Source organism: Anastrepha ludens, chromosome 6 (assembly GCF_028408465.1).
Source record: "Anastrepha ludens isolate Willacy chromosome 6, idAnaLude1.1, whole genome shotgun sequence".
NCBI classification, from domain to species: Eukaryota; Metazoa; Arthropoda; class Insecta; order Diptera; family Tephritidae; genus Anastrepha; species Anastrepha ludens.
Window position 1 is genome coordinate 76,319,163 of NC_071502.1, and position 24,837 is coordinate 76,343,999.

The following is a 24,837-nucleotide window of genomic DNA, read 5'->3' on the forward strand; positions in this document are numbered from 1 at the left end:
TTTTGAATATAACAATTACACTCCAAGTCGACGCTATTAGCTCACATATTTTCTAGATTACACTTTATAATTGGTTTTAATTATGTGGGATTGCTGTTAAAATTTGGTTATGAAGAAGGAAAGCAAATTTAAATATGTACGTTAAAGTAGGAAAGGTGAGGTGCTCACTTAAAAATTCTTGTAGCGTTTTTCAGTAAGAGCGCTTCAACTTTTTTTTTGAATAAAACACAAACGGTTTGACTTTTTTAACTAAATTTTTTTTATTATCGAGTTTGAACATATACATTTAAGTATGAAATTCGATTTCTTTTGCATGACCACCGCGTGCACGTTTTACGAAGTCCAATCGTTGAACCCAATTTTCAACCACTCTTTTGCATAAATCGGCCGAAATTCCAGCAATTTCGCGTTCAATATTGGCTGTGAGCTCACAAATCGTCGCCGGCTTGTTACTGTTGACCAATGTCTTCACATAACCCCAAAGAAAATAGTCTAGAGGCGTCAAATCACACGAGCGCGGCGGCCATTCGACCGGTCCATTTCTGGAAATAATGCGCTCATCGAACTTACTCTTCAACAAATCAATTGTAGCGTGTGCTGTGTGGCTTGTGGCCCCGTCCTGTTGAAACCACATGTCGTCTAAGTCCATACCATTCAATTGCGGCCAAAAATAATCGTTTATCATATCGCGGCATCGATTTCCATTCACAGTAACGTGGCGATCGTTCTCGTCAACGAAAAAATATGGGCCAATTACGCCGCCGGCATGTAAACCGCACCAAACAGTGATTTTTTCGGGATGCAACGGTGCCTCATGAATCACGTGTGGATTGCTTTCTGCCCAGTAACGCATATTTTGCTTGTTGACAAAGCCATTGAGCCAAAAGTGAGCTTCATCACTGAAGATGATGAAAATGGCCGTCATGCTCTTAAAGTAGCAGCAATAGAACGATTATTTTCATAAAAAATTTCCACGATTTGCAATCGTTGCTCAAGTGTGTAGCGTTCCATGATGAAATGTATACTAATGAAGTTTACAAATGACAAGCGAAAAATAAAAAATATTGCGTCGTTCGCCCTCCCTATCGGAAAAAAGTTGAAGCGCACCTATTGAAAAACGCCTTGATTCTAAAAATTTTGAACTATTTCATTCTGTAAAGTATTGTTAACAGTATTTTACCACTTTGAAATATATATTAGTATTGGTGCTTTTAGATGTGCAGTTACTTTTGCACAACTCATGTGCGAGATGTGGTAACTAAACCACGTGGAGCTTTGGCAGAAATATAAAGAACTTTAGTGGTGTCACTCCGACTTATTCGGTTTAAGGATCCAGTAAAGTATGTAGTGTCAGCCCACCGGCAGGTGCGGCTGCAAACAGATGTCTGTCTTCGAGCATGCGACTCGCTTTGACAATATGTAGGTACTTGAAGTGTAATTCCCATTGAATGACATTATTGGCTTGGTTAGAGGACGTAAACTACTTTCCACTGACAGAGCAGGCAAAGCGTTGGGTGAGACCCCTAGTTTTGGTAAGGACTATGCCAAATGTTTTAAGGACTTTGATGTGAGATCCACTCCTGTGATCGAACCTTAATTGGGAAGAAGTCTTTGCTGGTGCATGCTCTTGTACGAGCACGGGTTGGCATCACCTAGGAGATAAAATGAATGGGATAAGGCACGGAGATCACGGCCGATCGGTGACCGATTTGTAGTAGAGGAGAAACTTCATCACTAAGTACTTTCGTTCATTCCGGTGGACGAGCGTCTCGCCACAATACGTATCAAAGCAAGGTTCTTCAACATCTAACTCATTTTGGACTACGCCTCGATAGACGATAACTACGATACGGATAAAGCTCTCTTATATAAGCACTGGCCCTGCAGCGACTTTAAAATCGAGCCTAACGACTTCAATGCTAAGGTGGGGAGGAAGCGAATTTTAGCTCTAAAAAATAAATGCAATAAGCGTTTCATTACCACTACTGTTTCAATGTTAGTTAAAACACGGATTTCATTAGCACTGAATATTTAGTGATTGTGAAAAAAAAAATTAACTACCATTAAACTTTTAGTGCTTGGTTTTGCGGTAGCAGAGTTGCCTCAGCCTACCGCATTGTCTAAGGCGCTGCGATACAGATACCCATCGACCTCATGACCCGAGAACGAATGGATGCGTGGGACTCCAAGAAGAAACACGTAATCACTAGCTTCCCAGAACGGAGACGCCAAACCATGCTGCGGTGGCAAAGCCGATGGGACACTGAACCGAGTGGCAGATGGACGGCGAAACTTATTCCATCAAATGGCAAATGGGTTCAAAGGAGCTTCGGAGAAGTGAACTACTTCTTAACCCAGTTGCTCTCGGGCCACGGATACTTCCGGAGTTACCTATACCGTATGGGCAAGATAGCCGATTCCAAGTGCATATACTGCGAAGCACCGAGCGATGACGCTGAACACACGTTTTTTAGTTGTGACAGATGGCTGGCGGAAAGAAATGCTCTGAGGGAGCAGATCGGCAACATCGCACCGAGCAACATAATCAGCGAAATGCTCTAACGTGGGGACAACTGGAACGCGGTAAAGAAATAAATCGAGAACGTACTACGAAAAAAGAAGATTGACCTCGACACAGTGCAACAAAGCGAAGCCGCACAGATAGAGACTCAAGAAGGCGAGCCTAAGCATGAAAAATGGCTACAAATATGGTGGACGAAGACGTGGGTGAATAGAATTATTATTATTATTATGGATGCCGTTCTGGGCCCTCCCGAAGTAATATAGAAAGCAGTTCCGGGAAGGGTGTCTCCCCAGAAGGAGAGGAGGTATCGTTTTAGTGGCCACACCACATGACGCAGTAGACGACGGTCGCTGTAAGTGCGGAGGCATTTTGAACCCTACCTCAACCACCAAACAAAAAAAAAAAAAAAAAAACAGGAGCTGCATATTAGCATATGAAATTTAAGCGGGCACAGATGATGTAAATTTTATCAATATTTAATTCTGCGATTCCTCAGTCTTATTTAAATTAATGAAATTTTGGGGCTTAATTGGTCATTGTTAAATTCTATCTGAAACGTGGTCATTGTTAAATTCTCTCTCATTTTAAATTGTTGGAGAAAGTAGTTAGCTTGCTTTTGTTGTCACTGCCATGTAACTGGCAAACATTTCACATTTTTCGAAATGTTCTATTACCCGACGCGCCTTACAACCTATTATTGAAAAGAAACCTTTTTCGAGTTGTGACATATATATATATATATATTTATATATTAGAGCGGGTCGATTTAAAAATCGCTCATTGCTCTGTGAAAATCGTATTCTAGGGATCAAAATAAGAAACTTTGCCAAAGGAACCATACCTCTAAAACGAATTCTGATGTCCCCCAATTTCAAAATATCATCATTTTTGGCCTTTACATGAAAAAATCAGCTAAATGGCTATGTTTTTTCTTTATTTTTATTTATTTATAATAATATTTATTATTTATTTATAATAATATCTATTTTTTCTCTTAAGAAATTTATTTAGTCAGAACATATGTAAATGAAAAAATTAATTTAAGTGAGTTATAGAAAAGAAACTAAAAAGTTCGACCCAAAATTGTTTTACAACATATGTTTTATAAGTATCCCTTACAAAAAAATTATTATTTCAATTTATTTTACATGAACATATTAAATGACATGCAGCAACTAAAAAAGGTAAAATACGGTTGTGATTCGCTTATTTCATCTATTTAAATAGTATATCACTTTTTTCGCACAAAATTCTATTACAGGTGCTATAAGAAGTCAAAGATCAGACCTTCGAAAAATTAAAAACCTTATATATCAAAAAATTGTTGACCAATGTTGCAATGTTGATGTTGTTATAAAGGCTATCTTACTTTGTTCATAAAAATTAAAAAAAAAAAATGTTAATGGAAAAACCACATTTTTCATAACAAATAAATTTAACAAAAAGAAATTACTAATTAGTAATACTATTAAGTGCTTTAGTAATTAAAAAGATATCTTTACTTTAATATATAACTTTTTATGCAAGAAATCAAAAGCCATGGTGTTTTTATTTTTTATATGCCATCGACTTCCGTTACATATAATATAAAGTGTGTTCCGCAATTCTATTCATTTAATGTTAGTTAGCTTTTAATAAAAATAAAGTTAATATTTTCGGAAAAATTGTATAAATCAGAGAAATTCAGTAAATTTTCATTTCCAACTTTTTATTAAGAATTTTTAGAGTACTTCTGCGTAAGCAATTTTATAGTTTTACCATATACAGACATAATATGTATCGTTATGGGCATCTAATATAGTAAACATAAAAATATTTGGTGATTTCTATTTATATAAAGACTGTTGTGTCATGAAATTATCCGGTTTGTACCAAATTCTAGGAAATCCAAACATCAGTTGATGAATTCTTTCGTTTCACCATTTTGGGTACCCAAGACTCACCTTTTATGATTCGTTGATTAGAATATTGCCTATAAATTGTTTCACCAAAAGGAGTTATATTTATTCATATATTCCTTTAATAATCTGAAAAATTCAGCATTTCTTACAGACTATGAAAAAGAGATTAATGCTACAAAAGTCAATCAAATAAGTTCAAATTATAACACCATGGGTATGACACAAGCGTATCTGTGGTCTAGGTGCTACGTCGAGGGGACAAATACTTCATTGCGAGGGAAATGGGAGACAGTGAGCATGTATTATCATGACAAGGTTGATCGATGTTGTTATATCGTTGTTGTAAAAATCAAGTACTGGAAGAGTGGGAACAGTGTCGAAGCTATCATAGTTTTGGCCTACCTATAGAAGAATCCAATAATCTTGGGCCCCCAATTAGGCTGTAATGCAAATTCGCAAAAACTTTATGGGGAAGCAGCAAATGCAACCCCAGAGGTCTCAAGTTACTGGATTTTATAATGTCAACGGATTTGGTCATTCAAAACACTGGTAAAAAACCAACTTTTGTGACCAAAAGGAGGATGACGAGTTTTGGAAGAGGACTCTCTTTCTTATCATTGTCTTATCGAATTTCGACTGGGAATTGATAGGGAAGGTACTTTAATCAATTCCTTTGAGGAACTGTGCCCGCTCAGGCAAAGTAGACAAGGGGAAGCGGTTCCTTGGTTGAACACTGAACTGAGTGAGCTTCGGGTACGGCCCAAAAAACTTCTTAATAAGGCTTTAAAGACCCAAACAGAGAAGGACTGGACCAATCATCGACTTACACATAGAGAATATAAGAAAAAAGTATGGAAAGCCAAACTTTAATTCTATAGAAATTTCTGCAGTAACGTCGAAGAAATGAGGGCAACAGTGAGATTTTGTAAGACCCTTCACATAGACCACTCAGTAAGGCTGGATACCATTCGAAAACCCGATGGTTCATACACCATTTCCAAATCGAAAACGTTTAATGCTCTACTTGAAACCTACTTTCCGGGTAGTAGAACTCTCTCTGAAGTAGACAGTGACATGAACAATAACGGTAGGGACGGTGAAACCTCTAGTGACAACTGGTATATTGCTAATCAGATAGTGACAAAGTAATCATTAAGCTTTTCCTGATCTTCTTTTGAAAACTTTAAGTCTTCTGGTCCTGACAGAATATATCCAGCAATGCTTAAGAAAAGAGGAGGCAGGCTGATTGAGGCCCTGAAAAGGATTCTCACAGCCTGTCTTGCACTTGGTTATACATCATCCCAATGGCGACACGTAAGAGTAGTATTTATTCCGAAACCAGGAAAAGATGAATATTCCCTAGCAAACAGTTTTGATCCTCGTAGACTCTATACTAGCGGATAAATCCCTAAGAAGGCTTTGCACAAAATTGATGACTGGTGCATGATACAAGGTCTTTCCGTCAATTCGAACTAAGCCACCATAGTCTTGTTTGCGAGAAAACGGAAATTGGATGGACTTAATTTTCCAGCACTGAAAGGTGTGACACTTCGTCTTTCCTATAAAGTCTTGGATAAGAAACTGACTTGGGGACACACGTTTCACTGAAGGTGAACCGCGCATTAAGGATTTTTCAGCAATGGCGTAGAGCCTTTGCTAAAACCTGGTGTCTGAAACCTGCTGTGGTCCTGTGGATATACACAACTCCTATCAGACGGATCATTTTTATGCCCACTCGTTAGGAAATATACAGACTGCAAAGAAATGTATGTTTATATAATACATCACGGGTGCCATGAGTACAACTTGCGGCGATGCTCTAAATGCTATGCTTGATTTGCTCCCCTTGTATCTTAAGAAACAACAGGAAGCAATAAAAGCAATGTGAAGACTCCATAAATATGGTTTCTGGTTAGAATACGGGACTTCGGGATACAGAGAAATCTTTAAGTTGCTATCTAAGCAGTTATCACTGTTTTTGTCACCTAAAGACGACCTGATACCCATAGTTTCATTTAATCAAGGTAATTTGATGTCAGATTTCCATTACGTGAGCAATGGAGCAATCCAGAATGCATGCAGGGAGGTTTGACGGGTTGGGTTCAAGAATGAAATAAAATCTGGAGCCGGATGGTACTTAAACGATAGTAATAAGTATCACTATGCTATGGGGAAAATGGCAACTGTTTTCCAAACGGAAATTTATGCCGTCCTGGAAGTAGTCGAATGGATAATCGAGAGGAGATGGAGCAGGAAAAAGATTGGAGTTTTCGGTGACAGTCAGGCTGCACTGAAGGCCCTGGAGAACGCGAAGTGAACCTTCAAGATTGTTCAAGAATGTAAGAAGAAGCTTAAATCTGTCGCAAGACACATTAGGCTTATACTTACCAACCGCGGATCAGCGGTTCCCCCACAAGGGCCAAAGCCAATAATCGGAATCAGTTCCGCAGAAATCATGAATTGGATCAGCGATTATGTAGGCAATCTACATAAAGAGCGATGGTCCGGTCTAGAACGCTGCAGAACTGCAAAGTGTTTTGTGACAAATCCGATCAGAAAACTGTCAAACTTTCTACTAAAACTTGGAAGGAAAGACGTTCGGTTGATGGTCGATATCATTACAGGACACAACCCATGGGGTCAGCATATGACCACCATTGGAATCATTGAGGACCCAATGTTCCTGTCTTGCTTGGAGGAGGCGGATATCACTGAGCACTTTCTCAGTGAGTGTCCAGCCTTTGCTAAAGCAAGGCTACGGATTTTGGTTTCTGATCTCGCGAGAATGAGTAATATTCTTTCTATAAAGCTGGAGGATATTTACAGATTTGTCAAGGAATCTGGACTAACTACATTTATCTCTGTCTCTATTCTTTCCTTTCTCTTTCTCTGATAATTTTCTCCTTTCCTACTTAACTATCTATCTACCCTTTTTCCAGAGCTCTAAATACAATGCGCTTTTTAGCCTGAGTGTTGTACGAGCCACCAAGTCTCTTGGTGCTCCTTGGTTTGACCTTTTCAAAATTTCAATTTCGATTCAGTCTATAAGTAACTTCTTAAAAGTAGATTTCGGGTAAGAAAATTAAGTTCTAAGGAAGAAGAATAAGCATTAAAATGAACTAGGGTCCTCCTAAAAGGAGCATTCATTCCATAGCAATACCCACAAAAACAATTCATTACAAAGGAAAATGAGTGAGGGCACATTGAATTGCGTTTTATTGAGCAGATACGGGCAATCTATTGACCCCGCACAATTATCAAAAACAAAACACATCGACAACAAAACACGCCTGGACTCAAAAGTAAGCAACGAGGGCAAAAGGACGGAATGGGATCAATGAATTTCATCACGCGGAAAGCAAAGAGCACAAACGCTCTAGTAGCAAAATGATTTGTATATTAAATGTTGCACAAATAAAACAAAAGTTCCATTGCAGTTTTACTTCCCAGGATTCACCGACCCTTTTTGATTCGGAACAACTATTATTAGCTTACATGAATTTGTTCTCTTCTACTCACTTCTAAACCACGACATGTACGATGATCACGATGTTTAAGGAAGCAAAGTGGTCAAAAGTATTGTATCGTATTTAGCGTTTGTCTTTTTCTCTAGGAATTACGTGTCCGTCATCTTAGCCTGCCTTCTCTGCCTTGATGTTTTTCACTGTGTCGACCTCCGTTATTCCTGTTGCCTAGCGAAGCATTTTCATTTGCGACACGAATATATCTGGTTGTGGTTACCTTGCGTTGCCCAATATTCTGACCCGTACAGCATTACTGGTCTCACGCAGGCTATGTACACCTTTCCCTTAATCGTTAATGGCATTTTCCTGTCACATAAGATGCCCGTCAACCTGTTCCGTACTTAAATGGAAAATATGGAGTTAAAAGTTATACGAGCTTCTTGTTGCCTTGTTTTTCCCCTTATTTTCAATACCTCTTTGTCTGTATCTTCTATAGATCTGTAGATGTTAAGTAAAGTTAAAACATTAAATCTCTTAAGCTCTAAAAAGGAAGCAACTGTCACATGAAAAGTTGCACCCATCTGCAAGAATCGATATACATTTAGGTATGAATGTTGTAGACCTATGCTCTGTAATTATATCGAAAAAATGAGGAAGCTTAATATTGAGTTAAATATGACGTGCAGTCACTTACCTTTACCACATTTTAAGTTCAGCTTCAAAATCTTCAGTGGATCCAAGGACGTCGTTTGGTCATTTTATATTCAAAGCATGTACAGTTTTATTCAAGTTCAATTGTTCCCTTGCATATACAAATAAGGGGAAGTATCGCCAATACACTCCATCTTCACTAGTCGAATATGCTAACCATATGTAGCCATTATAATTGAAATTTCAAATTGCGTTTGGTGGAAGGCGGAAATTTAAAAGTAGTGTCCGATGTTCACAGACGTTCATATTTCTAGTTTCGCTGAGTTTTCTGCGACGCAAATTTTTCACATTATTAAACGGAACCTAGAAGAACATGAATATGTAAATTCGACCGCAGGAAATGTAAAACTTGATTTGTAGGACGTTGAAGGCTGTGAAATCACCGGCATTTTGAAAACAATGATTGTCGACGTTTTTTAAAACATACAGAGGCGACCATTTTTGGCCTTAATCAAACACAACACATTATATACCGGGGGACTGCGGGACTCGATGACAAAAGAACAAGTTCATCTATTTACTCTGAGATCAGGTGCAATATTGGTCCTCGTTACTCGTCCAATGAATTTTCGGATGTCACTAAAGTTTGCGCAACTTCGGTAGCCTATAAGCAGCATTTTTCGTTTTAACAAAATTTGTGTTTTTACAAAATGCTTTCGGAACACAGTACTTTCATTCTGGTGATTTACAAATAATACACTAGCCCGTAACTTAATATGTCAATTTAGTTCACGCTCCCTGAAAATACAGCTTTTCTCCCAAATACATCAATTAATTTTATTTGTAAATGATTCTGAGCATGCAAAATGTTGAAAGAAGCAGTTTGACCTTTTCGAAAGCTGCGAAAAACGTTTAAATTCAAACCAAAGGTTTAGTTTAGTTTATTTTTTTTATTCTACGGTGCAGTGCATTTAATGTATGTAAATATTTGTCAGTTGAGTTTTATTTTACGTAGAAAATAATGCTGAACACGAATAATGTGTTAGTTTTTTGATATTATTGTTTTAAAAAAAAATATCGACACTAACATAAAACATGTGCTATAGGTCAGCCGTCAGGGGGCATTATAGGTCACTACTTTTAATTGAATAAAATAAATTTTAATTGTTTTTGCAGCAAAATGGTGCGTAATTATGTGCGAAAAACGCCGAAACGAAATGAAGAGGATCTAAAAAACGCAATCGCGGCAGTCCGAGATGGCGCTAGTGTTCGATCAGCCTCTAAACAATTTAAAATTCCGTTCGAAACATTACGTGCTCGCGTGATGAATTAAAGAAAAATTCCTAACTTTTATAACATGTGCAGTGTTCATACTCTATAAATAAAAGTTAAAACGTTAATTTCCAAGCCATGTACATTGTTCTTTTCCTCTCACACATAGTGACCTATCGTGCCCCCCGATTTTGAAAATATCGAAAAAAAGTACCTTTGTCTTATTGAATGCAGCTTCCAAAAAATATTTAGCCAAACATAAGTCAGTATAACCAAAATGTTAGCAGATAAATAACCTTTCAAAATCTTGCTTATTTTTCAAAATCAATGCAAAAACACCGTAGCAAGAGCTCTCCAAAAAAAAATGACCTATCTTACCCCACTCTACTCTAGATATTATCGGTTTGCGCAACTATCTAATCGCTAAAAAATGTTTTCGAAATTGTGCACAGGCCTTTCGGAACGTCCAAAACCCCTACTTGCGTTTGCCTCTGGTAGGTATAAGCATATATATATGTTGTAAATATATTTCTTGATGAAATCGAAAGACTTAAGAGAGCAACATGCATATAATTATTTCGCCAAGCGTGAATATACGAGTATAGGTTCACCGTAACCACACCACTGCGACAAATGTGCATGTATCTATCAAGGCAAACAAAGAGAGCATATGTTTTGCTAGCGCGCAGGCCTCGCTCCACCTCTATCAAAAAGAAATAGAAAAAAAGCGTTAACCAATCATTTTCAGTATATAACAAGGCAACATTTTCGCTCACCAATCAACAGTGAGCAGTTCGCTGTGATTCCGATTACAGTTGCTTTAGTTGAATTGTTATGTGTTAATTATTTTCATCATGTGTCTAGACGTAAGTATAAACGTTGTATTTCTTATTATGGAGGTACTTTAAGTTTTCTCTTGATTGAAATGTAGATTTTAATTTACTAACAGAATTTGAACGCTATACCAACAAAAATTATTATTTTTTCTAATTTCATATACTTTCATTTGTGGGCGGTATGAAAATACCGTTTTCCCTTGATTACCACCATTCTAATTTAAAAAAAAATGTACATACATAGTCAATATCAGACAATCCTTATATAATCATATGAACAAGTAACTTCGTATACACGATTTTTTAAAGTTGTGGAATACGTCTTCTAATTTATACGTCGCATGTTTTTTACACGAGTTTTTTTTTGGACCGTTTTCCAAGGATCGTATCTACTTTGTGAAAACAGAGTTGCGTATAAATGCAAGTTTAATAGCAAATATTTGAAAACACACACATCTCGTTCTGCCAAATCGAGAAACAAATATGGAGAAACGTTGTGCAGTTGCTAAAATCTCTGAATGGCAAATTTTTACTCGTTTGTACTACATTTTCCCACGCGAGTCATTTCTTCATGTTAGGGAGCCAGATCGGGTGAATACGAGGGGTGCGGCAGCAATTTATAATGCAATTCATGCAGCTTGGCGGCGGGAACTACGGATGAATGTGTTGGTGCGTTATCAAAACAACGTGAAACAACACCTTCTTTTTCGCCAAATGCGGTCGTGTCTCCTTCAATTTTTTGTGAAAGCGGTACTATAATTCACTGTAGACATCCCAAAAAATATTCGCCATGAGCTTTTTGAACTATGAGACTGTCTTCGCCTTTTTTGGAGCAGATTCACCGGGAGAAGTCCATTGTTTTGATTGTTGCTTAGTTTCTGGTGTGTAATGACGAATCCAGCCTTCAGCAACGGTGACAACTCGATGCATAAATTCCATCTGATCTCGTTTAAATTGCTCCAAACACTGTTTCGAAGTTAACAGCCGCATCCGCTTGAGCAAGCGCGGCAACCATCTCGGCGACAATTTGTTCATAACTAACTTATCATGAAAAATATTAATTGCTGTTCCGCACTTTCGTTCGTAGATCAGCGAGAATTATGTCGTTGACTTTTTGAATGCTTTCCTCGGTAACCACGTCTGCCGGGCGTCCTGATCGCTCCTCATCATCATCGAATGCTCGCCCACGTTTAAATTCGTTGAATCTTAATGTGGTCACAGATGGAGAAGCGTCCCTTTGCTTTTATCTCCTCGCATTTTCATCGATGTGTGGTTACCAATCGGAAGTTCATTGGTTCGAAACCCTGGGCACGAAACACCAATTCACACACACGTACTCGGCAGACAATGCCAAACCTCTGAGAAAATTTCTGTCATAAAAAGCTCCTCATAAAAATCCATCTGCCGCTCAGAGTGAACGTAATTATATTATATTTGGTTGTATCTATATTCATGTACAATCCGAGAACAAATGAATGACATAGGTGTGTTTGATGATATCCATTAGTTTTCCTCATCATACATTTTAGTTTATAGTCTTTTATAAATGCAATACATGGGTTTTATATGGAAGAAAATTCTCAACATCATAGCAGAAATACACTCGGTGGTTTGTCATTGTCAACCATGGGGCGAACACTATTGGAAATATCATTTTCTATCAATTGGTGTTTGATGTACTTATATTTATGTATAAATCTAAATAAATAAAAAACAATAAATTCGAGGAAACTTTGGAGCAAGTATTATTTTATAGTCTATAAATTTTGAAGAGAATTTTTATTAAAAATCTTTTACTTGCAGCTTTAGTAGACGTATTTGTGCTGCATTGAAAGAAGCAGCATAGACTAAGGTTTCTAAGGATGTTTTAGATGGAATACATATGTATGTATTTATGTAGAATTCAGTAAAATCGACCATTTCATTGAAGGACACAAGGTTGGTAACATGCCAAGTGAAAATCAAAATTAATGACCTTGCTAGAGATACGATCAAATAGTGAAGACAGACAATCAAATAGTGGAAACAGACAAAGGGCATGCTGACAATCTGGCGACAGTTTATTTGTATACGTACGATGAAAAATGGTTTGTATTTGAAGGGCTACACAAACAACAATGCTGTATTCGGAAAGAATAAAAAAGCTACTTTAATTTTTATTACTGATATTTCTCTACGAATTTAGGAGCTTTCTTAATGTGTAGCATATTATTTATTAAAACTAATGCAGGAAAAGTTTCCTTCTTTACTTTTGAACGATAAGCTTCAAACATCTTCCCACCGTCGTCTATTAAAATAAACGGATCTCATTAGTGAGGAGAATGCCACAAAGTTTACAAGTTCGTCATGCTTAATTCGTTGGATTTCTCGAATTTCAATATTATTTCACGCATACATACAAAATAGATTTTGCGTGCGAATGTAAAATATATGGAAACGCGTCAAAGTGAAAATAAAGACAAAGCGAAACAAAACATTGCAACCATGGACGCTAGAAAATATCGTTGGTGTAATCGTGATGACGTGCTAAGTCACAACCTCTAAATATCTATGAAAATTAACGAAAGTCTAAGTATTAACTAACAACGTAAAGTAAACTTGACACATTGTACAGCAAAATTCATATTAATTCGTCTTTGGATACACCATCGATACTTTAATTTAATTTTTCTTCAGCTGAAATAAGATAAAACAATTAGACGTGCCCTTTAGTTTTCTGATAATATCGTGGCTCCTTCCTTTTTTGTAGAGAAACAACAACTTGTTTTTTTGTGTTAAATTTAAAATAGGTAGATTGTTTTGTTGTTTGTTACTGATGGCAGATCGAAAAAACTAAATTGAAAACCATACTTTTGTCAAGGGATTAAAGCATTCGCTTTGCATTTTAAAAATGCCGTTCATGTTATTACAACGAAAAACATGTTAGATATTTTAACTTAAAAGAAATAGAAGTAAAGAAGAACATCAACCAAACATGAATGCATACAAATGTAAATAGTATTCACTTTCGTGAAGTTGCGTGAGTTAGCTGACATCGTAAAGAAACAAAAGAACATGTTGGCTTTATATTGCATCAAGGCGAATTGAGTTCTGAAGGTGGCGCCATTTAAAAACAGTTACTTTACTCTGACGTCAGCTCCCTTCGCAATACAAAACAAACGAACAAAAGTAGGAGAAATTACATGTTTGTCAATATTCAGTGAATGGTTTGGTAATATTGTGATTTGTGAGATTAAAACTAAACAAACTAATGCAAAAGAAGACCGCACGTTAAATTGTTAAAGCGGAAGACGCCGTGGCTAGAAAGTATGTGTGTGTGCGTATAATTGTTAGTGCTTGGTTGTTTCCATTGCTTTCGGCTACTTTTCCTCTTCACAAACAAGGACTCTTACTATACGGCGAACTCGGAAGGCGCAATCTCTTTCTCTATCATTTCTGATATTGCATGAGAAACCTCTGTTCAAAGTGGGTGCCGCATTTGCTCACTTCCAAAACCACGCACTGTGTCACAAGTCAACCAAAACAATGGCAAAACTACCTGAATTAAACCTCGAATTGCCCCCACATCCACCGTATTCACCAGATTTGGCTCCCAGCGACTGCTGGCTGTTGATGAATTAAGCCAATTTTAAACAAAGAGAATAGTGTTTTCTTTGTTAGGCCCGTGACTTTTCAGCCCACGTGTAACATATAAATATACACACATATTTTTTTTATTTACGGACAAACAAATGACTTAATGAGCGTCATTATATATGTATATTAGGGCGGGTCGATTTAAAAATCGCTCATTGCTCTGTGAAAATCGTATTCTAGGGATCAAAGTAAGAAACTTTGCCGAAGGAACCATACCTCTAAAACGAATTCTGATGTCCCCCAATTTGGGTCGAACGAAAAATCCCACTTTGACCCATTTAGAGTGATCCAATCGAGTCCAAATGTATAACCGACCCCTGGGGGGTTCCCCATACAATCATTTCAAAATATCTTCATTTTTGGTCTTTACATGAGAAAAGAAACTAAAAAGTTCGACCCAAATTGGGGGACATCAGAATTCGTTTTAGAGGTATGGTTCCTTCGGCAAAGTTTCTTATTTTGATCCATAGAATACGATTTTCACAGAGCAATGAGCTATTTTTAAATCAACCCGCCCTTATATATATATATTTTTTTTACTTCTGAAAGTTTTTATAATTTTGTCCCCTATAAAGTTATTCGCCGTAGCCGAATGGGTTGGTGCGTGATTACCATTCGGAATTCACAGAGAGGTCGTTGGTTCGAATTTCGGTGAAAGCAAACTTAATAAAAAAAACATTTTTCTAATAGCGGTCGCCCCTCGGCAGGCAATGGCAAACCTCCGAGTGTATTTCTGCCATGAAAAAGCTCCTCATAAAAATATCTGCCGTTCAGAGTCGGCTTGAAACTGTAGGTCCCTCCATTTGTGGAACAACATCAAGACGCACACCACAAATAGGAGGAGGAGCTCGGCCAAACACCTAACAGAAGTGTACGCGCCAATTATTTATTTTTTAAATGGATTATTGAAATAGAGTTGCCGAAAAAGTGGAGTTACTGGTATTGCCTTAAAATTAATTAAGTGTATGGATGCAATACGAATCCATGCAAGGTGATAGCAATAGAACAACTCATTTTGTTTTTTTTCTTTGTGTTGTTCGATTTGGTGGTTTGAATGTGGTTTGTTTCTTGTTGTTGTGTTTTTGTTTGTTTGTTTACATTTTGATTGAAATATCAACAGTTAAACCATCAAAGTGCTTTTGCCCTTTATGAATACGCCTTGTACATATACTTAAAGTATGTTCCATCAACGTTTGTGTTTTTGGTCGCCAAATCACCAAAAGAGTACCAGTTCTAAAACTAAAAATATGTTACATTGTATAAAATATGTGAAACTAAAAGTATTATTTCTGCAATGAGTTAAGCTATGTTAAGACACTGTCATTTATAAAATCTTCGTGAATTTTAGAGCACAAAAATGAGAACTACAAATGTTGTAAGGCTTCACAGTGCTATTTTTTACACTTATACTTTTTTATACTTAACCATTTTAAGCCTGCTCAGTAGTTTACAAATGCATTTTAATTAAAAGCAATCATAATTTTAATCTTTAAAAAACAGCTTTTGCTTGTAAGCGCAGTAAATTATTTGGGAAATGTATATTAAAATAAATTATATAGTATTAATATATATATAAATTTTCCGATATTATTTAGATCATTTGTCTCCAAGTAGACTATTTTACAGCCAAATAAATTCTAGATATGTTAGTTTTAGGAAATGGCTAAAAAATTCGAAAGCAATTTTCTTCTACACTCATATTTTTTAAATATAAATAGAAAATTTTTCCAAAAAACTTTTTTTAAACTTTGTCAAGTTAAGTATAAGTAAAATACACAAACCAAAAAAGTGTTTTATATATCACTTCTTTTAATCGGTTAATGAGTTATTCAAATATCAGAAATTTGTATTGATTTTCAGATTGATAATATATTTTATAGTCAATTGCATGGTCAGGTTCTTGTGTAAAAATACTAGTAGTTACTTATAAAACTATGCCATCATTTAAAAACTGCAGCATTGGCAGGTACAGGTCCAACAACTTGGTGAGCCAAAATCTTATCACAATTAACAATATTAAGATCCGGACTTGATGGTGGCCACTCCAGAACTTTAAGGTTCGGGATCCTTAGCCAGTCTTGTTTCTTGCAAAGGCATTTCCTCTTTAACAAAGGGCAAAAATAAATCTTAGAAGGTTCCTATATATTTTACTTTGCTAGGCTCGCAATCAACGATGTACGAGTCAGAGTATCCACCCCAAAGAATAGCTGCCCAGACAATAACTTTATCTCCACCTTCTTTTGCTTGTCTTGCTTTGTTTGAAATTGCGCGTTTGTAGGATACGTTGCATTATCTAGAAGTTGGAATGGGCTTTCGTCTAACCATTGATTATGATTTCATGTGATTTCTGGAACTTTTCTTATCTGATCATGTTGTGAATTCGAAGTCGACTTCACTGCTCAAGGCAAAAATTGTTTGTTGTTCATAATCACTCCTCAAATCATGACCATGAGGCACAATATGGTGGACAATTTTTTAAATTTGAATAAACTGCCATCAAATTAATTTATTCCATATTAAAAAAAAAAACAAGAAAAAAAAATATATATTGTAAAAAGCACATTCAAAAACCCAACATCCGTATTCATATATTTCTTATCCAAATAGACGTTTTAGTCCATTTGTGGCGTATGTCTTGGTTGTTCCACAAATGGAGGGACCTATAGTTTTAATCCTACTCCGCATGGCAGATATTTTTATGAGGAGCTTTTGCATGGCAGAAATATACTCGCCATTGACTGTCGGGGAGCGACCGCTATTAGGAATCTTTCTGTATCATTTTAGTTGCACGACCTATCAAAACTAGCGGTTCATCACTAAAATCTAAAAAAAATTACCCAATAATCGAAATTTTTGGAGACTTTTTTAACTAGAATCCAAATTAAGGCTATCGCTTAGAGATTTTTGGCGATACAGTTTTAGCGACGGCGAATGGGGACTGGCTGCTGAACGTTTGACTGACTGTTTTGATTCACTGTTCGCGTTTCGTCGCATACTTGTATGGTATGTTTTACACATATCTTATTTACTGCAAGTTCTGTTTGTGCAGTACCACATTTGGAGTTAAATATCGACCTATTATCACTTCAACAAGAACGAAACTTACCAAAAATCCTTTCATACCAAAGAGTGCCTAGAGTAATTTTCGACCCATATCCTCTCAATTTTGGATTAACTCTCCCCTGATTATGTTCAAGGAATACAGCTGATTTATTAAATTTCTAAATTCACTATTGGTCCAAAGTACATTTTACTTTAAGCTCACAGGATACGTCAGGTGGTCGTAAATTTTAAGGATTATATAAATTCTGATGCTGGCATCTTAAAGTTGTATTCTTCCGAATGATATACAGGGGCATACAGCTATAACTTCGCGAAACCATTGTTTTTCTTTTTGCTCTTTTTCAGATGGCAGACTACAACTACAAGAATTCATGGAAGGCTACAACTTAACTCTAGAAATGAAGAGACATGTAGTTATCGTTGCTATATGTGCAAATCACACCGATTTAGAAATCGCTAATTTTCTTAACCGCGCCTGTTCATTCGTTCATAAGGTTCGACGTGAATCCATGATTGCCCAGCGAGGGAGCTTAATGTTTCTGAGGGTCTTATCCGTCGGGTTCTTACATTTTGCGCAGAAGACCGTTTGTATCGGAGCAAACACGAAAAGAGCGGCTATGATCAAACGCCTTCAACAAAATGAAACACCCCGAAGCACCTAAGAACACAACTAATGGAGATTTTATTGAATCATCATTAAATTTTATTCAAAAGAAAAGCTAATTAGGTTTACTTTCAAGTTGTCCACAAGTACAGAAAGCACCCTATACTTATTGGAAAAAAATGACAATATAAAAATCTTGGTGATATCTATTTTTGACTTGAACTTTTGTGCAAGGCTGTGCATATGGTAGTATTATATGTATTTTGCTTAAAACTTTGAAAACATAAGATTGTGAGTTTAAAAGTAACACCACTTTGATTTTATATATGTAGATATGTGTGTGCATACATATGCATATACATGTCCATATATGCATGTATTTATATACACATATTCATGTATAAATACACATACACTATGAGTGTACAATATGAACTCGATGCGTTTAATCATCAGCTAATAAAACTGTGAACCCAATCGGTGTTGTTCTCTCTTTCTTTTACTTATTTACATAGCACTTGCAATCAATGGGGAGCATTCACGAATGAACACACCAATAATATCGTATATGCCAATGCAAGAACGAACAATGTGAATGCACGAAGTGACGGTGTTAGATATTCAACGATGTAAAAAAGAAAACGCTATCGCCGACTGCCGACGACTGCTATTAACGAGTGTGGGCGCTAGCGCCATTTAACAGTGTCTGCCACTCATATTCCGCCCCTGCATCCTATTTGTATTCGTTCACCCTTCTTATTAGTACGTCGTGGAATCGTGTGCGCTATCGCGCCCTGCCAGTACGAGCAACTACTGAGCCGCTGTGGTGCCGCCACATTTGTGAATTCCGGTTCTCGTCGGATTCGTTAGTAGCAAGAGTGCCAACAAGTTTTTTCGTCTTCCTTTAGTTTCTCTACAGCGCAGAGGTAGAGGTGTTTGTTGTTGGTGCAATTATGCTCCCAATCCCAGTGCGCTGTCGAGTGTGGCAAAGCTGTAACGCCACCAACTCATCAGTTGTTGGCTAACGCTCGTGTACAACGGTTGAGTTTTAGTGATAGTTCTTATTCTCGTTTATCTTTTAGTTTAATCTAAATAAATGTATATCCGCACATCTATTAAGCACGTAACGGGTTTTTGAAATTTAAATTTCCTTAATATAAACTGAAAGAAAAATGAATTCAATTATAGTGTCTTTTAGTCCATGAATCTAATAGTGGCCCCACTCTCTACCTTTTGTGGGTATCTTTACATGCAATCAATATCTACATACGTAATAGAGTACAATATATACAGAGAGTATAAAACACCTACATAACTTCAAATGCCCTTTGCTTAGTAGATATTTAAAACCATAGTGCAGCCGATTTCAGTCTAGTTTTGGTGCTGATGAAATTAAGACGTTCAAGCTTAAAAAAAAATATATACAAAAAATTATTCAACTCATTAAAATAATACAAAAGAAAATGTGAATAAAAAGTGCATACAATTCAATTATCATAATACTGAAAAAGTGTTCATTCATATGTGGTCGATATAATGGCGGTGAAAATGCTTTACCGTGGACCAAGTACAAGACTTGAAAATTTAATAGAAAAAATTCAGGCCACAAAAGAAATCGGGACTGAAGGTAAGTTTCTATTAAACCTATGTAAAGAAAATAAAAATAAAAAATTCATGGCTTTATGTTCTAAACAGTATTGCCGTGATGAGAGCTTATTTACCTAAATAAAAATGGTTAACTCAAGTTTCACAATTTATTTCTTAAATGTAAATAGTTGTACAATAAAAAATGCTATAACGGGCTAAAAAGGTTATAACATATTCAATGAGACATAACAACAGCAACTTAAAGAAAGCAAAACATAAAAGGAAAACTTTATATTTCATGGCATACATATGTTTTGTGGCCGTCTAATCCGCTACGTTCGCTTTATTCCAGAGGAACCACGATTTTGGTGTCCTTGCATAGAGGGTCAATGTCGGCACTGTCGTGTTTGAAAATCCAATTTAGTGGCATGCATTTCCTATTTGGAATGTGGCAACATTATGGATTCCATTGTGTTTTTGTAAGCATATTTGTCTATTATATTTTAAATATGATACAGCGGCTCTAGCAGCGGGAAATCATCCCCAGACCATAACATGTTTGACAGCCTTAACACAGTATGGATTTTGAAGACGTTTGCTTCGTACTCATCGGATCTGGCACTTTATGAAACTGACAAAGTTTATTCAATTAAAAGATAATTAAATAAATATTTTAAAATGTGTTGGTGAAATCTCTAGTTTCGATTTCTTGTAATAAGACGCTTTTGAAAATAAAAATTGATTTGTAAGAGAAAAAATATTTAAGTGTTCCAGTTGCATAGTTACTAAACTCTAAAACGATTTGACTGTTAATAAAAATACATATGCACATAAATCAAGCTTTCGTACCATTCATGATATTTGCCGAAGTTGTAAAGCGTAATCCTATACTAAACTTCCGTTTACATCATTTGTTAAGACACATTTAGGATACGCTGAAGTTATTAGGAAACCATGTAATCAGCAAGCTGTTCATAGAATTGGGCGTGCTCAAACATTTTTCTTAAGTTCACTCTTCAATCTTCAAACTTATATATCCAGTACCATTCTATTATTCTCGCCTCTTACATACAGTTCATAAATGGAGTCATTTATTGTCCCTACTTGTTGAAGAGGATTCGATTTAATTTCGAAATTTCTGCAGTTTCTATTGGGATAGTTTTGACCCTAGACCCTTAACCATCGTCTATTCGACGAGTACGTTTCCGAAAACTCGTTGTCTCTTTTCGATATAGAACCTTACTAAAAACGTTAAGAAACAAATATAAATTGTTAAAAAATATAAATTAACTATTTTATTTTATAGAATCAATATTTAATATTAAATTATTTGTAACAGTTCTAGGCGAATTGTTAGAATCTGTAAGGATTAAAATTCATAGAGTAATTACATAAGTAAGCAAATAAATTACTAAATAAATAAATAGAAGTACACCAACTCTTTTTTTACATGATTTTGAAATAGCACAGTCCAATATCGAATTTGTTTAAAGGGAATTTTCGTTCTCCTGTGAATTACAAAAAAAACGTTATCTTCTATACTATAAAGGTGAATGTCTGTACGTTGTCCGCGCATCACTACGAAACGGCAACACCAAATGACGTAAAAATTGTTATAGGTACATTCATATTTTCACCCATGAAGGTTATAGGCATGTTTTTTATGATGGAATTCCCTTTCCACAGCCCCCAGGCCGCGCCGCCACTCTCATTCGTCAATAATCATCGAATATTTGCTTAAATTTAATCCAAAAAATCTTAGTTTTTCCTATTTCCCACTATTTATAGCACACTCTAGACTTCATAATCCGTATAAGCTGTTCAACTATGACCCAAATGCAAAGTTCAAAAACGGTTTGAGATAGAAAATTAAAGGAAATATTTTCGCGTGATATTTTTGATTGGTTGTTTTGATTTTATTCGACGAAGTATAGCAACGGATGCCGGGTATTGTAATACCTATTATGGTTATTAATAAAAAATTATTTTCTATGAAATTATTGTTTGTAATTCTTTTATATACATATCCTAAATCCCTTAAAACTACCCCTACGCGAGCGAGGCCGCGGGTTAAAGCTAGTTTTAAATAAAACATAATTCTTAAAAAATTTCATTACGAAGTAAAGAATTTTCTTGTAATATAAATTTATTCATATACTCCTTGAAACGATCCACATTTTAGATCTAGCGTTCATTAAAATTGCAACATCACTCTATTTGTAGCTGGATATCAAGAATTGTATAAGCAATTTGAGCAATCAAAACAAAAAAATTTGGGTAAGAACGAAAAAACCGGCAGAGACCGTTAAGGGGGGAGCCTGGTTTATAAGGTCAAAAAAATCAATTTTTTTTTTTTTTGTTTTAAGCGATTCCTAATATATTTCAGAATATTCACACAAAGTTACAGAGCCTAATTCTCAATATTTCCGTAGATACAAAGCCAAAGGTAGGCGAGCGTTAGGTAGTTACGCTATGACCGGGCAGCTATAGTACAAACTTTATCTTCTTTTCTCGCCTTTTCATTTTTATGATTTCTTTGAATTGGCGTAGATGAATGAAAAAAACTAATGAACCTTTTGAAATGAATCATAGCTTAAAATTAAATTAAATTAAATTCTCTTCTATTTGAACTAACAAAATAGATAAAAAAAATTTTCAAGATTTTTATACCAAGTTGAAGTGATTTTTTTTTTTATAGAAAGGCATTTTTTTCTTTAAAACCTCCAAAAAGTTGAAATTTAATTTTGGAATTTCTCTCAGTTTTCTTAGTTCATCTAGAATAAAAAATCATGATAATTAGAAATCCATTTGAATTTTTTGCTTTAGATAAAAATTACGAGCTGTATCTTGTACGCCAGTTGGAAACTCCAGCGTTGCAGCGCTCTACTAATTTCTATGTTAAACATTTTTTTCAAAAATTGTTTATACTTTTTAAATGTTCATTAAAAGATACAAAAAACTTTGCAGTGCTAAATTAATTTTTTCCTTAAAAAAAAAAATCGCAAAGAGATGAAATTTTTAGACCTCATAAACCAGGCTCCCCCCCTTAATAAAAAACAACAAGGAATGAATAGTAGCGAAACTGATTTTTATTCCTAAATTAAATTAAATCTTTTATATGTTGTGTATATTGTATGAACTTATGTATTCCTATTACCTCATTTTACAATATGGTTTATATATTTTTGAAAAAATATTTGAAGTTACATCATGACTTTTCAAAATGGTGAAACATATCCGATATTTTACCATAGTCACATTATATTTTACGCGATTTTCCAAAGAACATAGAGCGGTGTAGACAGGACTTTTTTCGAGGATGGTTTTATATAAAATTCTCTAATCTAATAATAATTAATCATTAAACAAAAAAAAGTTGTTTAGTAAAATCAAATTAAATCCAAATCAGAATGGAACAAACGAAGACATTTAGTACTCGTAGCACGAAGAAAAAACTACGAGTATATTTTAATTTCAACTCGCCGCTTGTTTTCAACAAACTAATATTCTTTCTACCGTGGGAATTTGAGTTTAGATACAAATACAGCTCAATCAAAAATATTTCCGGGGATTTATTTTTTGTCGAGAAAAAATCCTAAAATTCAAAACTCCCGGGGAAAAGATGTTTCCCCTAAATTTCCATTGTTTTCCAAATAATAGCAGATGAAGAAACTTTAAAAATGCATATTCACGATAAAGCAATCTTCGTGGGTACTAAAAACATATTTTATATACATACAAGGGTGGATTGATAAGTCTTTAGAATGAAAAACTAAACATTGGTTTTTTAACAAAAAATTGATTTATTTTTCAACATAATCTCCTTTTAAGTCAATACATTTTTTCCAACGCTTTTCTAACATATTTATTCCTTCTCTAAAATAAGTTTTTTCAAAACCTCCAAAATAAGCATTTGTTTCAGCTATAACTTCACTATTTGACATAAATCTTTTTCCGCCGAGCCATTTTTTCATATTTGGAAAAAGGAAAAAGTCACTGGGAGCTAAATCTGGCGAATATGGCGGATGAGGGAGCAATTCATAGCTTAACTCATTTATTTTTTCCTGCGTTTTCCAAGATGAATGTGAAGGACCGTTATCATCATGAAAGAGGATTTTCTTCTTCTTCGAATGTGGCCGTTTTTGCTTAATATTTTGGTCCAATGTATCCAACAAAGATGAATAAAACTCAGCTGTGATGGTTTTACCCATTTCAAGATAATCTATGAAAATTATACCTTGTGCATCCCGAAAAATAGATGCCATAACCTTACCAGCTGATGCAACGACCTTTGCCTTCTTTGGAGCACTTGAGCCACGTTCTACCCATTGTTTGGACTGTTCTTTAGACTCTGGTGTATAGTGGTGGATCCACGATTCATCCATCGTTATGAATATCGTTATACGCAAAAATTCCGATAGATTTCTGTTAAACATGTCTAAACCAACTTTTGAAGTCGACATTCGGTTCATTTTTTGCAGAGGAGTTAGCAAAAGCGGCACCCATCTTGCTGAAAGCTTTTTCATACCCAATTCATCACGTATTATGTTATGCACACGTTCATAACTAATGTTCCCAATGTCAGCAATCTCTCTCAATTTAATTATTCGATCTTGTGTGACAATTTTGTACACTTTTTCCACCGTTTCTGGAGTCGTTACCTCTTTTGGCCTCCCAGAGCGTGGCTCATCTTTGGTGCTTATCCGACCACGTTTAAACTCGTTAACCCAATTGTAAACTGTTGCATTTGAGGGTGCATATTCCCCTAATACTGTCTACAACTCCTCAATAATTTGTTTCTGGTTTAAGCCTTTCAAATGAAAGTACTTTATAACAGCACGAAGTTCACTTTTTTCCATTTTTAGTAAAAATACAATAGTGTTTTGCAAAAATAATTCTCAAAAAAGTACCGTTTGACCATATGTTATGATCGCTTTTAACGATCACAATAATTAAGTAAATTAATGACCGATAGATGTCGCAATTCTAAAGACTAATCAATCCACCCTCGTATATTTTCCATCTTTAGAGGTTTGATAAGGACTGCAGACAAAATAAAGTTGCTTTTCAATATATGTATGTTAGAGGGGCTTAGAATGCATATGCAGTTTATCGCAAAACTTAGTTTTACTAAGTGTACAACAAAAGGGGATCGGAAAATATGTCGACGTTTCTTTGGCCCAATACACTCTCAAAAAAGTCTGAGATCAGATGGTTGCGGTATTTGAAACACATTTATGTCCGAAGATAAATGTAAGTAAAGCCGAAGAAAACAGCAAAATTTGCTGTGCGTTACATA

The 24,837-nt window shown here is 35.6% G+C and overlaps 1 protein-coding gene across 1 annotated transcript in view; it reads left to right on the plus strand.

Annotated features, from left to right (window-relative positions):
- Window positions 1-19,067: 19,067 nt before the first annotated feature.
- LOC128867797 (zinc finger protein 423 homolog) overlaps window positions 19,068-24,837 on the plus strand; it is a 46,914-nt gene continuing 41,144 nt past the window's right edge. Inside the window, exon 1 of the mRNA XM_054109303.1 lies at window positions 19,068-19,578. Within this exon, the coding sequence (XP_053965278.1) occupies window positions 19,488-19,578 (91 nt within the window). The 5' untranslated portion in view covers window positions 19,068-19,487. The remainder of the gene's footprint in view (window positions 19,579-24,837) is intronic.